General features: G+C 39.2%; 1 protein-coding gene across 1 annotated transcript; it reads right to left on the bottom strand.

Moving 5' to 3' along the window:
- Positions 1–16,436: 16,436 nt before the first annotated feature.
- LOC112165039 (putative receptor-like protein kinase At3g47110) lies at positions 16,437–21,591 on the bottom strand. The gene is made up of 2 exons (XM_040505974.1): positions 18,927–21,591; positions 16,437–16,912 (listed from the first exon to the last, which is right to left on the bottom strand). The coding sequence occupies exons 1-2, from the start codon at positions 21,589–21,591 to the stop codon at positions 16,437–16,439; spliced, it is 3,141 nt and encodes a 1,046-aa protein (XP_040361908.1).
- Between the last annotated feature and the right edge of the window lie 464 nt (positions 21,592–22,055).

Below are 22,055 nucleotides of genomic sequence, written 5' to 3'. Positions count from 1 at the left end.
ATATCCCTTCTATGAAGAGGAATCTTATTTCAATTTCGTGTTTAGTCAAGAAAAGATGTACTTTTTTCATCGACTTATCAGGAATAAAAGTTTCTTTTGGTTAGAAATCTCTTGCCTTTGCTCCTTTCATTAATGATTATTGGTTGCTTGATTGCTCTCTACCTAAAGATGTGATGTTGATTGAAAATGGTGAATCAGACTTGAGTAAGAAAATAAAGTTTAGTGAAAATTCTGCATTTTTATGGCATAGAAGGCTTGCTCATATTTCCAAAGAAAGATTGCAGAGAATGGAAAGGGAAAATTTGTTACCTAAGCTACTTGTATAGAATGCCTTAAGGGGAAATTTACTAAATCTAGGAATAAAACTTCAAATAGAAACACTGAACCACTTCAGTTGATCCACACTGATATTTGTGGACCATTTGCAAACACCACCATCTGTGGAAGCAGATACTTCATCACTTTCATAGATGACTTTACCCGATTTTGCATGTTTTCTTGTTGTCTGAAAAATCTCAATCTTTAGAGAAATTCATTATCTTTAGACCTGAAGCAGAAAAAGAATTGGGGAAAGAGATTAAATCAGTTAGATCAGATAGAAGGGGAGAATATTACAGTAGATACACTGAGGCAGGACAACAAAAGGGGCCTTTTGCATTGAAATTTAGAAAAACATGGAATCCAAGCTCAATATACTACACCCGGAACACCAGAATCCAATGGAATTTCATAAAGGAGAAACATGTCACTTTTAAACATGGTTAGGAGCATGATGTATACCTCTAGACAACCTAGATTTCTTTGGGGTGATGCACTGAAAACGGCAAATTATTTGATAAATAGAACCCTGAGTAAAGCTGTCCCAAAAACACCTTATGAACTGTGGAAGAATAAGAAGCCTAGTGTGAATCACATTCATGTTTGCGGATGCAGAGCTAAAGCTAGACCTTACAACCCTCATATTGGAAAACTAGATCCCAAAACAGTTTCAGCTTATTTTATTAGTTATCCAGAAAAATCTTTTGGTTACAGATTTTATTACCCTGATCATAGCACCAGAATTTCTGAGACAAATAGAGTTGTTTTCCTTGATGAAATTAACCATTCCCATGCTTTCGAAGACCTTGAGCTTGAGTTTCAAGAATTGCCTGACGATGAAACTGAAATGTCAAGCACACCACTTGACTTCAATATCCTTGCTGAACCTGTTCTGCAACCTCAACTTGAAGTTATGCAACAAGTTCAACAACCAGCTCAAAATGTTGAACTGCCAAATCCAATAGAAATTGAAGTAGAACCTCAAGTTGGTGTTGTGGGGGAGGGACAAAATGAAAATGTAGTTGCAGGAGAAGCTCAAAACGAGCTTGCTGCTAATAACCAGGTTTTAAGAAGATCAACAAGGGTTAATAGACCAAAATTAATACTGCATAATATGAAGTGTACCTGTAGGAGGTAGATTTGGAGTTTTCTGATGATAACGACCCTTTAAGCTATAAGCAAGCCATTGAAAGTGATCAAAGTTTAAAATGGGAGGAAGCAATGAAAGCTAAAATGAAATCAATGGATGATAATAGAGTCTGGGAATTGATGGAACCTGTGAAGAATCATAAAGCAATTGGCTGCAAGTGGGTTTACAAAACCAAGAGATGTGCAGATGGCTCCAATGAGAGATATAAGGCTAGGCTAGTAGCCAAAGGCTTTACACAATAAGAAGGAATAGATTTTAATGAAACTTTTTCACCTGTTTCCACAAAAGATGCATTTAGAATTATTATGGCTTTAGTGGCACATTTCGACATGGAATTGCACCAAATGGATGTGAAGACTGCCTTCTTGAATGGAGACTTAGATGAGGAGATATACATGAGACAGCCTGAAGGTTTTATTAAGCCTGGAACTAAACACTTAGTTTGTAAACTCAATAAATCAATTTATGGTTTGAAACAAGCCTCGCGACAGTGGTACCTTAAGTTTATGCAGTTGTGTGTTCTTTTGGTTTCGTAGAAAATTTGGTTGATGAATGTGCGTATATGAAAATCAGTGGCAGGAATTTTATTTTTCTTGTGCTTTATGTGGATGATATTTTATTGGCAAGCACTGATAAGGGGCTGCTGCAGGAAACCAAGTCTTTCCTTTCAAGTAATTTTAATATGAAAGACTTAGGAGAGGCTTCCTATGTTTTGGGAATAGAAATCACTAGAGATAGAACCAAGCACTTGCTAGGACTATACCTGCAGAATTACATTTCAAAGATATTGAAGAGATTTGAAATGCATAATTGTTCTCCAGGACAAGTGCCTATGTCTAAGGGTGATAAACTAAACAAGGGTCAATGCCCCAAAAATGATATTGAGAAAGAAGACATGAAGAGCAAACCATATTCTAGGCTTGTGGGGAGCTTGATGTATGCTCAGGTCTGTACTAGACCTGATTTGGCTTTTACAGTAAGTATGTTAGCTAGGTTTCAATCCAATCCAAGACATGAACACTGGATAGTTGGGAAGAAAATCTTAAGGTACTTGCAGAAAACCAAAAGTTATAGCCTGGTTTACCGAAGAGTGAATGAGCTTGAAGTTGAAGGTTTTTCGGATGTAGATTTTGCTGGACAGTATTTTGATTCTGGAAAGTCAACTTCTGGCCATATATTCATGCTTGCTGGAGGGGCCATAGCATGGAAGAGCGTGAAGCAAACGCAGACTGCAACCTCCACTATGATGGTAGAGTACATTGCCATTTATGAAGTAACGTGTCAAGGCTTGTGGCTGAAGAACTTCTTGCAGCAGACCAAGTTGGTGAATTCAATTATTTCTAAACCATTGAAAGTACACTGTGACAACTCAGCTGCAGTTTACTTTGCCAAGAACAATAAAAGATCAACCAACTCTAAGCATATTGACTTGAAATATTATAGTGTCAGAGAAAGGGTGAAGCATGAGCAGCTTGATATTGTGAAGATTAGTACCCAGAACCAATTGGCTGATCCATTCACAAAACCCTTAGCTATTGCAGCTTTCCAAACTCACGCACGAAGTATTGGCATTCTGCATACTTTGGATACTGAAGTCTAGTGGGAGTATTCCCAAATTCAGTGGGAGTTCTGTTTTTGTTTGAGCTGATTTTAAGATTTTTTATTTATGTTTCAGTTTTATATTTTGATTGAGTTTTTCTTAAGAACTTATCAAGTTGTATTTGACATTTGAATTTTACAAGTCAATAAAATTCAGTTTATCCATGGTTTTTAAGTTATATATTGTTTTGCTGCAGCATTTTCTTTTGAATTATGTTTTGATCCATTTCTAACTTTTACCATATTATGTTTTGGTACATTCAGCAATTAGTTATTATGGATCAAAAATTTTGATAACATATAATGATCAGTTACAATTATTGACTGAGTGTTGAGGTTCTTGCACATTGAACCATTAAGAGGACCATGCACAGATGCATCAAGAGTTCAAATTCACATTCATTGGCACTGTACATATTAAGTGATAATTCTAGTGTCTCATGTGATGCATGATCATTGGGTTTTGTAATTGCAGAGGGATCAATTTTTACGACTTTGTATCTTTTCTGTGGTTCTTCAACATGGTTGTACATTGACTGAGATTTGGTTAGATTAAGGTACTCATTTTATCTCTGTGCACACTTTAGTTGATTACTATGTCTATGCTGAGCAATATTCTTATTACATGGATTCACTAGATGTTCAAGTGGGAGATTGTAAGACTTGATATGAACATCTAATGAATGCATATAAAGTGTAATAACTATTGTTACCTAAAGAGAAAGTAATATGAGATAATATGAGAAAACCTATTCCATGATATTCGTATTTATTTGTGAATCTAATATTTACTATTGGGAATCTAAATGGCTTGGTAACCAAGCAAGAATATATCGGATATATTTTGTTAGATACAGTAATAATGATATTAAGTAACCTGTTATGGGCAGGTATTCATTGTTCTGTACAATATAAATACAAGGTCCTTGTGACCTCTCCAAAACACGCAAGCATACAGTTCTAGCGCCATAGATAGTAGCTTCTAAGTTGAGAGGATCACAGAAGATCTTGTTGCAAGATCGATGGCCTTCTCCACCACTGCTGGTATGATTCATGTTCATAACCGATTCTGTTATTATCTTGCTATGCTATATATATGATCTTCATCTTGTGTTTATTATTTGTGCAACTTCATGTGTAGTTTATTTTTCCATTTACAATCTATCCTCTTTTGAGAGACATTAGAAAGATTAAGCTTGAGAAACCTCCGTAGAGTTGGAGTTTGGTCCAGAGAAAGTGTAACGCTGCGGCGGATTGGCTTGCAATGCGAGCTAAAACGTACGGGGGTGGATTTGGGAGATTGGATCAATTAACCTCCACTTTCATTGATGAATGTTCTCAAAACTGATGGCTTGCCAGATCCTCCTTCGTTGGATTAGATTCTAGCACTACTTAGTTGTCTGTAGTTATTTATTTCCTGCTGTTTCTTTTGCTTTTGTAACCTACTTTGTTTTCTTCGCTGTTGCGTTTGTAGCTTTAATTAAGTATTTATTGCTTAAAAAAAAATGTGGACATATATCCAAACTTTTGCTAATATATTTATCCAACAATTAAGTAACGTAAGGAAGGACGTCGTCCCATGGATACTTGGCTCTCTGTATATCCATTACCCGAATGCAATCTTGATTTGATCGATTTGCAGACCTCTTTGGTAGAAGAGGGGAGCCATAATTGAACAATTCAAACTCTTTTGTCTCCTCATTGAGTCATAAAGTAAAATCAGTAAAATGATTCCAATATGAAGAAAAACGAAGATTCACTGCTGGAAGACAGAAGAGAACGTCCAAGAGTTTTTGTTGATTTGTGTGACTAATTTATGTCCATAGGTCGAAGAAACATATTCCTTCAAAGTAAATCTAGTAAATCTTAAAATTAAACCTACACAAATCATATCCCTATTATATTAAAAGCTAAGTTAACCCATAAAAAAAATAGTAATTAAAAAAATAAAAATAAAAAAGCTAAGCTAACCCATGCTTATCACTACATATTTGTTGTTTTTTGAATCAAACCCAAATCGGGTGCTAATATATTGCAACAAAAACCAGAACAGGCCATTACATATCATTCCACCGTAGACAAGAAGATAGTGGTAGTACCCACAGTGGTACATAGCTATAGACCTACTCATTAGACCAATTAAATACATAGACAGAGTGAGAACCCTCCTTTGGTACTACTCCAGAGACGCTGAAGGTACATAGAGTGCATATAAATGCATAGCTTCCTAATACAAGGAATTATTGTAATTAGATAAACTAAAAAACATAGGAATGGGTTTAGGGCAAAACACCCCAGCCTAATTTATTAAAGCCAAACAAGCAGCCCCAAGAGATTGGGCTCAGCTCAAGGCCCAACAGCAGAAGGATGACCCAAGCCCGCCACCCCATCCCTAACCTCCAGCCGCCGTCCATGTTTCCCGATCAAACAACGTTATGACCTCTTTCACGAAGTAGCGTAGAAAACTGATCAGCCACGCCACCACCACGATCTGTGCAGATCCATCACAGCCACGTCGCCCGAACGATCTTCCCAGATCACCAGAGCCTCGCCGCCACATTGATCTACCACAAAAATCGCCACAGCCACTCCGTCACAGGCCCTGGAAATCTCCTGCCGAAGATGCGCGCTGCCACAAATCTTGGAAGCAATCGACGCCCACCATACCTACCTATTCTGACCAAAAACGGGACTCCACCGTCACCCATTCCACTCGAAACCTCAAATATCACCCCACCCATGAGACTACCAAGGCAATAGTTTTCAAGTCCCCGCTCGGCAGCCACCTAGTGCCGGCATGGTGAAAACCACCGCCGATCTCAAGCGCCTCCAGACGAGAAGGAAGTCCCAAAACCTAGACGCAGAGTCTGAGTTTTTTTTGGAGAGAGTAGAGTAGATCAAACAGTACGGCAAGCTGTCTCCATTGTGTTTTTAAACGTATTTGTTGTTACTAGAAACCTTCACAAGTTTAAACCTATTTGGCACAGTCCCTTGACTGCATCACATGGGATTAGTTCATCAAATAAAACACTAAGAGCAACTCCAACACATTCCCCATATCTTGATTTTTCTCCATTTTACGGAAAATTTTGGCTGTTTTGCTCCAACAGATTCCCTATAATTATCCCTAAAATAGAGATAGTGATGAGAGAGAAAACAAAATTCCCTATATTTACAGCAATCTGTAAAATTTTAGGGAAGAATTATGGAATCTGTAAAATAGAGAATCTGTTGGAGTTTGAGCATAATTTTTTTTGGAAATTTTAATTTTTGCTTCCTTATAAAAGAGAAATTATAGGGAAGCTATTGAAGATGCTCTAACAACTTCTTTGACTTGAGTTAGATATTTTAAGTAGGTTCCAATTAGACTGCAAAATTTTATGTGAATTAAATGCTGCTAACTAATTGTTAATAATTCTTATATTGTTCAAGTAAACCCTAATTTGTGTTTGGCCCAAACTCTAGGTTACTTGACCTAGTGGTAATAGGGTTAAATTAGAAGGATCTAGATTCCTATTCAATGTACGATTACTTTCCTTGTATGATTGAGATTCTATACATTGTAATCCTCTATATAAAGAGGCCCCTATTATCAATGAGAATACACAGCTATTTCCTCTCAATTTCAGTTTCTCTACAACACGTTATCAGCACGAGCCCTAACCACAAAAACCAAAAACCAAAAACCTGAAAATCTTCGTCGCTACTGCAAGCACACTAGCCGCCTCACCACCATTGAGACTCACCGTCGCTGCTCTCCTGCAGCCTTGCCGCACGTCTGCTGCCCCTGTAGCACCGCTGCATGCCCATTGCATCCTTCTTCTCCTAGTTTCTCCTCTCGTTCCTGTGCATATCAGTCAGTTTGAAAGCCCCGAAACGATTAGTTCAGAACTTCATATCAAAATCCTTCCTTCACCAAAGTTGTTCGCCTTTGTCTCTTCTATCTGACCTCCAAATTTAGCCCTATTGGAGTCGTTTTGAGACCTGTACACCAATCAGAGTGGGAGTTGTTCAGAAGCGAATATGCTCTAAATTTCAACAAGTTTGATTCGCCTAGGACTGAAACTCGTCTGCAATCCTACAACGAGGATCGAATACGCTCTGCAATCCTAAGAGGTATGCTTTTCTAAAAGTTCCCGTTTTTGAAGTTTTTATTTTTTTCTTCTTTTTCTCGGGGACTTGCAACCTCCCTTCTTCTACCCCCCTTTCTTTATCATAGGGGGGACCAAATTAAGCCGAACTGTGGGGGTTCGTGCTCACTACAAGCTTGGAGCTTGTAGAGTTCTCCAAACTTAGAGTTTGTTGAGATAAAACGATCGACCACAAACATCATTGTTTCGATCTAATCCAACCCCTCTTGGAATTGAATTTCTTGGAAGCGACTATGCCAGAAAATTCCTAATTTCTTGCAAGCGACTACGCTCAGAAATTTTATTTGTTTTCATGGTAGACTTTTTAGCTTCGAAATTAACCCTAATTTCTTGTTCTCTTTCAGGATGAGTAACCTGAACAAATTGGACTTTGCTCCATTGGGAACAACTGGCTCTGAATATCACAGGCGGGTTCGTGATATCCACCAGCATCTCAAGGTCGATGGAATCTTGGATACGATTCTCGAGCCTAGCCAGGACGTGCTAACTGTTGAGCTAGCTCAAGCTTTGGAAGCAAATAGAGCATCCTTAGAGGAAAATAAGGCGAAAGCCATCATCCTAATGACTTGTCATATGGATGATTCGCTCCAGTATGACTGTATGAATGAACAAGACCCCAGAAGGCCGTGGGTCTCACTCGAAGATAGATTTGGCAACGTCCGTGACTCCCTGCTTCCTGACCTAGAAGTGAGATGGAATAGCCTCCACTTCTGTGATTTCAAGTCACAACTTGGAAGCACTTCGTATTAAATCCTTAATGGAATTCTGTGGTAAAAAGATCACAGATGTGATGTTGATTGAGAAGACTATCTTTACCTTCCCCGTCTCTGCATTGATGGTTGCTAAGAACTATTGAATTGATGTTACTGCAGGACATATCACAAGGTTTCATGAGCTCATTGGAGCTATGAATTTAGCTGAAAAGCATGACAACATCCTTGTGAAGAACTATAATTCGAGCTCCATGTAAATAGAGCATATTCCGAAATCTAATTATAGTCGCGCCCCTAAGAGAAGGCGCCAAGAGCGAAACCCTAACCTTAGGGATACTTATGGACGTTCTGGTTCATATAATAGTCTAGTTGGGAAGGTAATCACCAAAATAGGCGAACACGGAACCGAAGAGGTCAACGTGGAAAGAGAGAGGGAGGTGGCGCCACCAACACTAAGAGCCATCTAAATGACGCTTTCAAAGCGCCTCAATCAATGGAGTTTGAGCAAAGAGATGTATGTTCTCGATGTGGAGTGTCTGATCATTAGGCACACATTTGTAGAGCTCGTGAAGAAATTGTCACCGCCTACCAAGCATATTGTGAAGCAAGAGAAACTCACTATATGAACAAGAAGATCAAGAAGATGATCTAGAGTGAAGGGTTGAAGACTACAAATCTGGCTGGGATCAATAGATCGTCAATTCTGTTTAAGTCTTTATTTTTCCAAGAGATGTAATAGGCAATTGCCATATATTTTTGTAGTAAATGCCAATGGTTTAGCTTTTCTTCAAGTAGGCTCACTCAAAGTAAGTGTGATGTCTAGGAAGGTTATGAGATTAGTGGTACTTAAACAAGCCTTGCTCCACCGACATCTCTCTACTCACCTAGTCACATTTATTTTGGAATTACCGAAAGAAGTTAGACGACTGCAATTGTTTTGCATTAGCTATTATTTTGGATTAGATTTTGTTTAGTCAAAGGGACAATGATGTAACTCCGTTAGCTTATGAATAAAATTTTGAGTTCTTAATGACTCCATTTTGATTCTGAGCATATGACTTTTGTGACTACGATGGCTGGGCCATCAGTATTAATTCAAGGACATGGAATAGCCCAAGTTCCACTTGCCAAATGACACCTTAATTACTGTCACAGAAACTCTCTACGCTTCTAGGGCGAATCACACCTATGAATAGCCGATGGATTCCATGCGAAAACGCACGTAGAGAACGAAAATGAGTTCCTTTGGAATACCTCTAATGATTGCGAATAAAAGCGCATCTTAGAGAAGTTTATGTGTCTCTCTAATGGACTTTATGTCACTATTCGAGCTATTAAATCCAATAAAGTTACGAGAGAAGATCTCTTGGATTTAGACACATATTGTCTTTGTCACAACAGGATAGGTCATCCTGGTCATGATATAATGATCCGTCTGCTAAAGACTTCACATGGATATCATTTTTTGAGCGAAACAAAGCATGAATCAAAAGTTGATTTCTAGACTAAGTGTGACCGACGCAGCTGCCTAGGGCACCGCCTCCGTCCACCACCAGCCTAGGGCTGGCGCAGTCCCTATCCATAACGCCATGGATAGTGTTCATCATGGTGATGGCGCCCCAAGTGATGCTGCAATCACCAACTTCCTTCAAATAGCGTTTCAGACGCTCAGGCCTAACCAAAATACTCATTGGTTGCTTCTAAAGCCTCTCGCTCGTTTTACAAAGCTCATTCCTTAGGGAAATTAGGACTAAGACCGTCCTATGCAAAGGAAATGAACATAATCATTCTTTTCTTACATAGAATCCATGGGGATTCTGTGGATTGATTCAACCAACTTGCGGATGCTTAAATATTTCATGATGTTGGTTGACACACAAACACGCTGGTCACGTGTTGTGCCATTATCCACCTATAAATACTGCTTATGCTACACTCCTAGCACATATCATATGACAACGGGCTCACTCCCCAGATCATCCTATTCAGTCAATTGGATTTGATTATGCTAGAGAGTTTACATCGAAAGACTTTCAATGGATATTGCAATGGGACTGATGTTGGACATCATATTCCCATGTACACACCCAAATGGTCTTGCGGAAACGACTACGATGATAGTCCGAACATTGGTAATGCGCACCAATCTCCTTATATCTGCTTGGGCTGATGCAATATCACATGCAGCTATGCTAATTCGTCTACGACCCACCGCCACTCAATGTACCTCTGCGTTATAACTAGTGACTGGGTACAAGTATCGTACTTACGCATATTTGAGTGAGCCATTTATATGCCAATTGCGCCGCCACAGCACTCTATGATGGGTCCTTACAGACGAATGGGCAACTACGTTGGATTTGAGACTCCAACAATCGTCTGCCACTTAATGCCCTTGCAAGGTGATCTTATTACCGCTAGATTTGTGGGTTGTCACTTTGATGAGACAGTCTTCTCGTCGTTAGGGGGAGATAAGAACACGGATGTTCAGCAGGAATGACAGGAATTGTCGTGGCCTGTCCCCACTATGTCTCATCTCGATCCCTGTTAAAGTGATGAGATCACACAAATATGCTGCAAACAAGCCTGCAAGGAAGGACGTCCCTACAAAAGGACATAGCGCCACCCTACACGGAGGTAGGCATGGGCCAATGCCAAAGAGAGTGGCACTCTGGCGTTACAAGCCATGGCCCCAGCTAGGATGCGTGGGAGGCCCGTAGGTTTGAAGGACACTTTGGCACATTCCAATCCTTTGATCATCAAGACTCAAAATCTGTCTCATGAGAACCTTCCGAGTTAGGGTTATCATTAGGGGATGCCTCAACGTCAGAACCTATTCCCGAGAATATAGAGCTCTATGAAACTTACACTAGTGTACATGAGATGTGGGATAAAAACTCCATCATAATTGATGATGTAGTTGCACATTTCGTTGCGCATAAGGTTGTTGAGTCAGATGGTATCAAACCACGCTTCGTTGATGAATGAATGCCAACGTAGAGAAATTTGGCCAAAATGGAAAGATGCAATCCAGGTTAAGATTGATTCTCTAACGAAGATGAAGGTTTTCGAGCTAGTGATGCCAACACCTCCTAACATAAAACCTATTGAGTAATGGGTCTTCGTTAGAAAGCGTAGTGAGAACAAGAGATAGTAATCTCGCCTTATGGCGCAAGGCTTCTCATAAAACGCCCTGAAATCAACTATGATGAGACATATTCTCTTGTAATGGATGTCATTGCACTCCACTACCCTGTTAGTTTGGTAGTTTCCGAATAACTGAACATGCAGCTTACAAATGTGGTCACTACGTATCTCTATAGGGATCTTGATACGGAATATACATGAAGGTTCATGGTGAACTTCATTTACCTAAGTCAAGTGGCTCTAGACCACGGAGCGCGTTTACAAAGAGGTTGAAACACTCGCTACTTGATTGGTATGGGATATGCCCACTCGTTTCCATAACAAGTTTCGAATTCCATCGCAGTTCATGTTGGACATGATCTTCATTAGAAGCCCTTAAAGAATTAAGGGAAACCGCTGAACACATGAAATCCGATTTTGAGATGAAGGATTATGGGAGAACACGATTATGTCTCAGTTTGGAAATTGAGCATCGTGTTGATAGATGCTTAGGCATTTTGACAAGGTCAAACCTTCAAGCACCCCCATGATCGTCCGTAGTCTTGATCCTGAAAATGACCCTCTTCATCTGAAGGATGATGACGAATATGTGCTAGAGGCAGAAGTGCCTTACTTGAGTACAATAGGCGCATTATTGTACTTAGCTCAATGCATAGGATCGGACATCTCATTTGCAGTGAACTTGTTAGCTAAGGTATAGCTCTGCGCCAACGCGACGCCATTTTGATTGGTATAAAAAATATCTTTCAGTACTTAAGATGTACGATTGATATGGGTTTGTTCTATCCCTATAGAGAGAAGATGGATTAGGACCCATCACACACTAGAAACGCCGCCAACCCTGGCCTGCGTTCTCTATCCCCATCCCAAAACTATATAGGTGTTTTGGAAGGTTTTGCTGATGCTGAGTACCTCTCTGAACCATACAAAGGTCGCTCCCAAACTGGTTAAGTGTTCACCATGGGAAAAGACCGTGATATCTTGGAGGTCTACAGAACAGACTGTAGTCGCTATATCTTCGAACCATGCAGAGATTATTGCTCTTCACGAAGTGGTTCGTGAATGTTTATGGATTGGATCCATAATCACGCATGTTCAAATAATTGTGGTTTGAAGTCTACCACAAGATGAGCCTACGAGCATTTAGGATAAATCTGTTCGTTTTGAACAAATGAAGCAAGGCTACATCAAAAGCGATAACACCAAGCATAATCAGCAACAACAGACTCTCCTCAAATACCAAAGTGAACTAGGTTCAATCTGAGGATAATGTGGCACACTTGTTTACTAAGTCATTGCCCAAATCCACGTTCGAGAAACATGTGGCAAGAATTGGCTTGCGGAAATTATCTGAACTCCCATGATCGTAGTCATCAGGGGGAGACGCAAACATCAGGGGGAGATGTCTACATGTTCACCTCGAAACGTGAAGGGTGTGTTGTGCTCTTTTCCCCCTTCGACCAAGGTTATTTTTGTCCCACTGGGTTTTGTTACTCGGCAAGGTTTTTAACGAGGCAACTAGAGAAGCACTGCGTTTGGGCAACACAAGGGGGAGTGTTCAAGTAAACCCTAATTTGTGTTTGGCCCAAACTCTAGGTTACTTGACCTAGTGGTAATAGGGTGGTAATAGGGTTAAATTAGAAGGATATAGATTCCTATTCAATATACGATTACTTTCCTTGTATGATTGAGATTCTATACATTGCAATCCTCTATATAAAGAAGCCCTTATTATCAATGAGAATACACAGCGATTTCCTCTCAATTTCAGTTTCTCTACAACATATATAAATTTATTATCTATAATCTACAAGTGCATAAATTTAGATGATCAAATTATTTTGATTTATCAACATTTTTTTTTTTTTTTGAGAAAGAATTGATAACATTAGCTGTGTGTTTGGATGAGAAAATTATGAAATTCTTAAGAATTTATAAATGATGGAATCTTTAACTCCATCAATCTAAAATTCCATTAATTGCAATTTCTATTGTTTGGTTGTATCTTTTTTTTTTTTTTTGAAATAATGGAAATTCCATTGATAATATCGCATGCCAAGAAGGCCATTACATACCCACCCGCTGACACTTAACATTGGCCAAAACAAGGATTCGTGGAGAAGCCACAGTGGTACATAGAATAGACTAACTATATTCAAACTTATCGCTCACTTAAAAGAAGTGAGCCTATAACTATGAAAACATCATAGCAAATAGGCACCACTACAGACACCAAAGTGCATAGTTTCCTAAACAATAAGGAATTATTAGAAAGTAAAATAACTCCAATGAGCTATTTATACTCGATGATTTCTGCAAAAGGATCTAATTTTATTTTCAAGTATTTTAACATCTTTGTCAAAAAAAAAAAAGGTTTATAATTGACAAAAGAACTAGCTGACAATTGTTATTGATGTTAATAAAATATTATTTTTATAAATTTCAGTATTGGAATTAAAAATCTATAAGTAAAAAGAAAATATGAATAATTAATTATGTGATTGATGTCAAAAAGACTTTCAGAATTAGAGGTACTCTAATAGGTACATTAATATTAGATTATCAAAAGTTCAAAACTTGGGTTCAAAAGGGACAAAACTCGTCTGCATTCATTCATCTTCTTTCTTTGGTCTGAAAAAGAACCAAGACGCCCATGGAATCGAACCCACAACAACAAAGTTAAGAGTCTTGTGCTCTGCCAACTGAACTAGATTATCATTCGTTCATTCATCCAGTTAATACATAATATATATGAAAATCAAAACTAGGGCACGTGACCCAATGTGCCCCTGTGTCCCTCAGCCTCTGTAGGGTACCCCATGAGGGATAAACCCCAAACCTGCGCAGCCAAAACGAACCCAATCTCAAAAAACCTGTAGAACTCCCCCACTTAAACTCACATCCTCACTGTAAATTCACGGCAGAACACCTCCACCAATGAACAGTAGACCGAAGCCTAACAATGTCTCCCTGAATAAGGAGAAAATACAGGAAATGCTGACCTCAAGAGAGACGTCACTCCCCAGCCCTACCAAAGTGCTAAATTTTCCGATTCTTTATCATCCAACCTTGTTCGATCACATTAACACAATCAGTATGCTGCAACCACATCTCTTCAAAGCAAAACCGCTTTGGGGTCCAAGTGAAGAGACCGGTTCTAGATTCACTTCGATGAGAAGAGGACAATGATCTGATCTACTCAAGGGCAACGTAATAACTCTAGAGAAGGGATATAACTCCCTCCAATGAACATTCTGGCAAGCCCGATCAAGGCTCTCTTTGGTGAATCGATTGGTCCAAGTATATTGAGAACCAACGAATCCCATATCCATCAGGTCACAATCCACCAAGGCTTACCGAAAATGGTTCATCTGAGTTACATTCCTTGTTGGACCGCCAGACTTGTCTACAAGGGAGAGAATCTCATTGAAATCCCCGGCTACAATCCAAGGCATGTTAACCTGGACAGCTAGGGTTTGCAGAAGGTTCCAGGTAGCCATATGATCTGTAGTAGTAGCTACTCCATACACCCCTATAAATCGAAAAACTCCTTATGAACCAATAGTACCAACTTCAACATCAATATGATTAGAAGAGTAATTCTGGAGTCGCATTGGGATTTCATTGCCCCAGAAAAGACCAAGACCGAGACCACGACAATCTTCACTGCAATGGGAGCAGATGACGCCATCGAATCCCAAATTTCTCCTGACATAAGAAAGAAGTCCGGTGAAGCTAGCATTTCGGAAAGGAAGATAATGCCAAGGTTGCGCTGTCGAATAAGGTTGACAAGGGCATCATGTGTCTCAGTGTTGTTGAGGCCCCTACAGTTCCAAACGAGGAACTTGAAGGGCAACATAGAGGAAAGGCGACAGAGATTGTCATCTGAAAGAAGATCGGAAGAAAGTCGGTCTAGGGTTTGCTAGGGTCGAGAGGGAAACTCTCTCTAAGGGCTGTTCAATAGTTTGCCAAAAAAGACTTTATTATCTGTAATGAGTTAAAATCTATTAGCATTGTTTTAGGTCCTTAGCTTGTTAATAAGTAATAATAGGAATTAAGTAGTAAAAATGGACCACCAATTCTGAAGCTTCTTCTAGTTCTCCTGCAAATTCCCTAGAAAGCTAGGATGCCTCTTGTCAGATCAAGCCTAATCATTAGCTTCAATAATGAGCCAAGCTCCGGCAGAATTTTTCCTTTTAGATCCACGGTTTGGAAGTTGAGGATGCTCACTTCAGAGAGGTAGGTCAAGTTAAACGGAATCTCCCTAGGCTACGACTATTTGATGCCTTCTGCCGCAAGTAATTCCGTGCCAAGTGAAAAGACTCATTCTAGGGTTTCAAGGAGCCATGTAGATTGGTGGCTATCTTTGAATCCGAGTTAAGCCACACGATCCGTATCATTTTCGAGTTTGCAACACTAGCACTCTAGCAGGAAAGGAGTTCATAAGAAGGAGAAGGGTGATTACATGAAAGCATATGAACCAAAACAGACATAAGCAGGGTACATGAAGCTCCATTGTTGGGTTGGGCTCTCACAACTTGATAACTTTACAATGGGTTCTCTAAGCAAGTTCTTTGTTTCTAACTTGTTAAGTTTAGCTTGAGCACCATTAATAGAGTAGAAGGTGAACACAGTCGATCTCACACTTATTATTCTAGTACTACTGTAAACTAGAGCTTGACATTTCAGTGATTATATATACTAATCATTTTTTTTTTGGGCTCACAATGACTGTTTATTTAATGCTGCATTATTTAGTTTTGCAGAAAATATGGGTGGGTAACTTAATTAGATGAAGATGAGGTGTTTGAAGAAATGTTCTTTATAAGAAGGGGTCAAGTTGAATCGGAAGTGATGATTTTCCCCTAATGCCAACGTTAGGAAAGGTACTGCTGACTTGTTAGTTTCCATTTATACAAAACTATAGCTATGAATTGGACTGCTTTGCCTTTTCTATAATTCTCACAGACCCAATTGGATTACAGCACTTATTACACATAATTAAGATAAAACATTGCTAGTCTCCATTGGATCTTAGGAGAAATCTACACAGAAATCTACACAATGAGCAACTCATAACCCATAAATTGAAATCAAGCACTTACTTATTAGTAGCTACAACTTATTTCTTCCTCACTTCCATGCTATCATCATGCCTTTGGACGTCTTCATCAATAATATAACTCACAGAATATTGACACCTCACTTCCCATATTTTTGCACAAAAACATGATTATGCAATCATAAAGAAGTAAGGAAGAATAAATAAATAAATAAATAAATAATAAATGAAAAAGAGCCAAAAAAATATCATTTTGTTGCACACATTATAAAGAAGAAAATAACAGCACCTATTGTTCAGCTTCTTCTTGGCCTTTCTTGACAGATGTCAACATCATAGTAAGCATATTTTATATGGTGTAACTTCCTGTGGACCTCTTCCATAGACATTCTATTCCTTGGTAATTCTTCCGAGCATGCAAGTGCAATCTTAAGGGTTGGAAGTATGCACTTCCACACATAAGTGCTCATCTTGCTTAAATTCTCATTGCCAATGTCTTCTTCAACTGCTTTGATTTCACTATTGTAACCATTGATGTAGTTCACTACATTTTGTGATGTTGCAGGTGTTGTCTCTTCTAAAGTGGTAAGAAGAGTAGGATCTATAATCTGTATCACTCTTCCTGGTATGGCCATCTTGACAAAGTTATGGAGGTTCAAACCCTCTTTAAACATTTCGTCGATAGGTCTTCTTCCTGTGAACATTTGCAACACGAGCACCCCGTAACTATATATATCCCCTTGTCTTGATGGCTCAACACCACTCGCATACTCTGTGACTCACAAAACAATCAAGTGTGTATATATATTAGTTCTCTTTGTACAATTTAGAACCTAACTTCTATATATAGTATGGAAAGTTTCTTTGTTGATCAGACTAGTATGAAAACTTTTTCATCATCAATGATTATTAATGTATGAATGTATTATATAAACGGATTTCATTTTGGGTTGAGACAGAAAGTGAGATAAACTTCATCATCGGCAACTTTTCTCTCTTTATAGGAAAACAAAAAATCATTTATGTCTTGCATTAATATTACAATCTTCGACATACATATCTTATCTTGCTTGCTAACTTGTACTTGGTCATTTGTTAGGACTTCAAATTTGAGTTGGTTGCCATTGCCACTGTGTCACATTGAGCATAAGCTACCATGCTCCTATTTATTTATGGGCTCTTGACCAAATACCCAAATTTGGCATAAATAATGCTCACTTACCCCACTACCAGATTATTGTGCCCACTCACCCAGTTTAAGGTTGAAATGTCATTTTTAAGCTCAGAAGGATCATGAAATTACACACTGCCACTTATCTTATTATCTCTCTGTCCTAGCCTCACAGCGATACAACTGCAACCCCTCTCTCTCTGGGAGCTGTCGGCGTCAATGACCACCCCCCACTATATCACATCCCTCATTCATCACCTAACCTAACTCTCACTGCAAAGTATCGAACAAAGTAGGATGGAGACCTCATCCTCGTCCTCGTCTTCGAAGAGTCGACGCCGATGAAATTAGGAAGACATCGACCCGATTCGTATACCTATTCTGACAGGTGCGACTTGTCTCCGGCGAGGAATTCCAGCAAGCGCAAGTCCCCCCTTCCCCGCTATACTTTACTTACAACCACCACCACCGCTGGAAACCTATTTTCTGGCAAGAAGCTAACAGTGACCACAGATTAGTTCTACTGATTTAGATTAATGGGCTTTATTCAAATTCTCAAACAGAGTTTGATTAAGTGGGTCTCTCTGATTGTTTATGTTTGAGATGATTTCATCCTTTACTGGTATTAATTAATTGGCAAACTCAGTCTTTCTTTTGCATCATCGGATGGCCGACTCTGCTTTCTTGAATATTGACCAAGGTGTTTAATGTGATTGCCACTAACCATCGTGATTATTCTAAAGCAAAATGAGTAATAAGGACATTGATTTGCTTTCAGCACTGAATCACTGTGCTATGTCAATGCTAGCTCATGGTATCTCAATTTAGCTTTCTACCTTTAAAAACATCTTATGGACATTTTTGTCTTGGAGTGCTGTGAAATAGGAATCAAGGAAGAATAAGCATGGGCTGTGTAATGTTTTTGGGGGTGTTGCTAGTAGTGATTGTTTTGTTTATGGGATGTTGCTAGTAGTGATTGTTTTGTTTATTATGATTGGGTTGGGCAATAATAAGATTATTGGGGGGGGGGGGGGGGGGGGGGGCAGATAATAATGAGATTATTGGGGGGCAATAAAATATTTATTAGGCAATAATAAGATTATTATGGGCCAATAATAAGATTATTGGGGGGCAATAATAAGATTATTTATTTGGATAAACCTACTAAAACTTTCAAAATTAAAAACATCTTAATTTTTCACTAATTATTGATCCCTAATAAATTTGTTATTGGGGGGCAATAAATTCAGATGCCGGAATCCGGTCACCAGTCTGGTAGCCGAATTCCGGTCGTCGGATTCCAGTCACCGGTCGTTAGAGTCCCGTCACCGGTCGCCGGAGTCCGGCAAGGTCTCCGATGACTTCTCTCTCTAAGTGACAAAGAATGAGAGAGCAAAATTGTCCCAAAAATAAATAAAAAGGAATAAAAAAAATACTTAATTGGGTATTAGGGAAATGATCTCTTAGAGTGTTTGGGTAAGTGGGGTTAATTAACCTCAAAATTGGGTAAATGATCATTTTCCCTTTCTTTATTCTTTGGTCCATATTTCTATTTATCTTCAATAAACATGTAGATAAAAATTTAAGAAATTATAAAGTAGTGGAAGATTACTACCTGGAGCAACATAGCCAATGGTTCCCTTTATTCCAACTGTGCTACTTTGATTTTGATAGGAGTCCGTGGTCGTTGAGATGAGTCTTGCTAACCCAAAATCACCAACACGAGCAACCATGTCATCATCAAGAAGAACGTTGCTCGGCTTCATGTCGCAGTGAATGATATGTGGTTTACAATGGTCATGAAGATAACACAATGCAGAAGCCAAATCAATAGCAATATTCAGTCTTTGAAGAAGGTTCAAACTCCTTGATTGATTTTCTCTATGTAGCCACTCGTCTAAACTTCCATTTGACATATACTCAAAAACTAGAGCTTTGAAGTCATTACCATTGTAATCCGTGCTGGAGCAACATGTCAAGATCTTCACAAAGTTCCTGTGCCGTATATTTCTCAGTGCATTGCATTCAACCACAAAACTCTTGGAAGCACCTTTCTGTTGAAGGTTGAGGACTTTGATGGCAACAACATTTGTTTCTTCTTGATTAAGAATCCCTTTGTATATAGAGCCAAAACCGCCTGATCCAATTTGATTGCTCGGAGAGAATCCGCCAGTAGCATGATGAAGCGTTTGGTATGAAACCTTTGGAAGGAAGTTAATTGATGACACTGCTATTAATGGTTTCTTCTTTTGAGTTTTTCTCCTCCAATAAAGAGCTAAGACGACTGAAGATAGAAGAAAGCATCCAGAGACAAAGGAAATTGTGAACTTTAGTTTGAAACCATGCCACTTTCTCTGCTTTGGTACTTTGATGGGGCATGCTGGTAGCTGCAATTCTGAAACACCTCCACAAAGTTTGGCATTTCCATCCAATGATATTGCACTTGTGGTTCGAAAAACTCTTTCTTTCGGTACCTCACCCTCCAGATTATTGAACGAAAGGTTCAAATGGATCAAGAATGGAAGTCTCTGTAGGTCTTTTGGAATATGCCCTGAAAAGTTGTTTCGTGAAAGATCTAGATACTGAAGACCTCTCAAAGCAGCCAAAGAAGAAGGTATGATTCCTTGAAAGTGGTTCCCTTGGAGGTAAAGAAATTCAAGGCTCAGACAACCTCCAATAATTTCTGGAATTCCTCCGGTCAAATTATTATCAGAGATATCGAGTGTGTTGATATTCTTCAGCTTACCCACTTCCACAGGCAGAGTGCCTGTTAGCAAGTTTTGCGATAAATTGAGCTTGACAGAGAAGGAGGACAGGCCTATGACCTGTGATGGTATATCTCCACTAAGCTTATTGTGTGATATATCCATCACCTGTAGATTTTGGCAGTTACCAATATTTGGTGGAATGCTTCCTTGTAATTCATTTTTTAATAAGTAGAGTAGAAACAATTGGGTGAGGTTTCCAAGTGAAGATGGGATCCGTCCTGATAATCTATTGGAATTTAAAAATAATCTTTGCAGTTTTTGCAACTTCCCAAAAGAAGCTGGAATGATACCAGTGAACAAGTTATGTTCCAGGCTCAAGTGTATTAAACTGTTGAGATTTCCTAATGCTTTAGGAATCGTTCCCGCTATTTGATTACCCCCAAGGTAGAGTTCAGTAAGTTGAGTTGAGAAATTGGCTACAGAGTTGGGTAAAACACCTCCAAAATTGTTATAACTCATAGAAAACATCTCCAGATTGCTGCAATTTGTCAACAATGATATAAATCCCAAATCATTTGATGAATTACTTCCTAGATTATTGATCTCGAAGTTGAGCAGCTGGAGATTAGGAAAATTTCCAAAACTTGCGGGAAGTTGGCCAACAAAATTATTGTGCCCAAAATCAAGCAAATGAAGCTGAGAAGCATTGGAAAGTGAAGCAGGGATTTCTCCAGAGAATTCATTTCCGGAAAGGAACAATATCTGGAGATTAGGCATATTTAGGCCTATACCAGGCGGAATACTGCCCTTAAACATATTACCCGTAAGTGAGATGCCGTTCATAGATGAAATGTTAAAAAGGGAGGGAGGGATCAAACCTGAGAGATTATTGAGACCAATTGCAAAAAGTGATAAGCTTCTCAATTGGCCTAGCACCTCTGGAATGGTGCCCACCAAATTGTTCCATCCCAAAAAAAGTCCAGTGAGTGATGAAAGATTCCCCAAGGAAGGTGGGATGGCTCCTGTTAGATTGTTTTCCTCTAGAGTGAGATCCACAAGCTTCCTCAATGACCCGATCTCTGAAGGAATTTTGCCGGTAAAGCTGTTTTCTCCAATATTTAAGTAGCTCAGTTCTGCGCACAAGGTCAGGTTGACTGGAATTCCCCCCTCCAACATGTTGGTACTGAGACTGAGACGTCGCAGTCGGAATAAGTTGAACATTTGTTGCGGAATCTTACCAGAGAAGCTGTTGTTGTAAAGGCTGAAGTCCCTGAGAAAGGAGAGGTTGCCAATGTATGGTGATATGGTTCCGTGCAAAACAGCGTGTGGTAGGTACAAGGCTGTTACTCTTTGATGTCGTTTGCCACAAGTAATTCCAGGCCATTTGCAGTATTGAACGGAGTCATTCCATGAGTTCAAGAGCCCATGTGGATCAGAAGCTATGCAGTCTTTGAATTTTAGCAAAGCCAAGCGATCGGTTTCATTGCCAAATGAACTTACAACGGTGGTAGGTTGTAAAAAGTTGATGAACAGGAGAAGGGTCAGGACATGAAGGTATGTGAAACTCTCCATTAAGTTTGTAAAAGCAACGGGCAGCTAGTCGGCAGGAGATGGGAATACTAATCAAGGCAAATCAACTTGAGCTTTCAACATCTGGTATTTAACAACCTTTGCATGTAGTAGAGTCTTAGGCTATGGCTCATCCGTAATTAGTTACATCAAGTAATTATTGGTAAATAATGGTAACGGTAGTATTGACGCCGACTAAAGACTTGGACTTAATTGGACAGAGGATGGGATCGGACATGGCAGAATTTTAGGTTTGCGGTGGAAGAAACTTGGAAGCAGCTAGCCCAGCACTAATCAAGCCTGGAAAAATGGTCTAAAAGCTGATGATTACTAATTAGTTTATTGTAATGTCTTTTAAGACTCGCGTTTTGGTGGGTAATTAAGTACCTAGACTAAGTCGATCTACTAATTTATAGCCAATTAGCCATCATGAACAAGGTTTAGGCCAGCGCCACTGCTAGATTACT

Source organism: Rosa chinensis, chromosome 1, assembly GCF_002994745.2.
Source record: "Rosa chinensis cultivar Old Blush chromosome 1, RchiOBHm-V2, whole genome shotgun sequence".
In the NCBI taxonomy this organism is placed as follows: domain Eukaryota; kingdom Viridiplantae; phylum Streptophyta; class Magnoliopsida; order Rosales; family Rosaceae; genus Rosa; species Rosa chinensis.
Note: the sequence above shows the minus strand (reverse complement) of the source record. Positions and strands in the feature narration are given on the sequence as shown.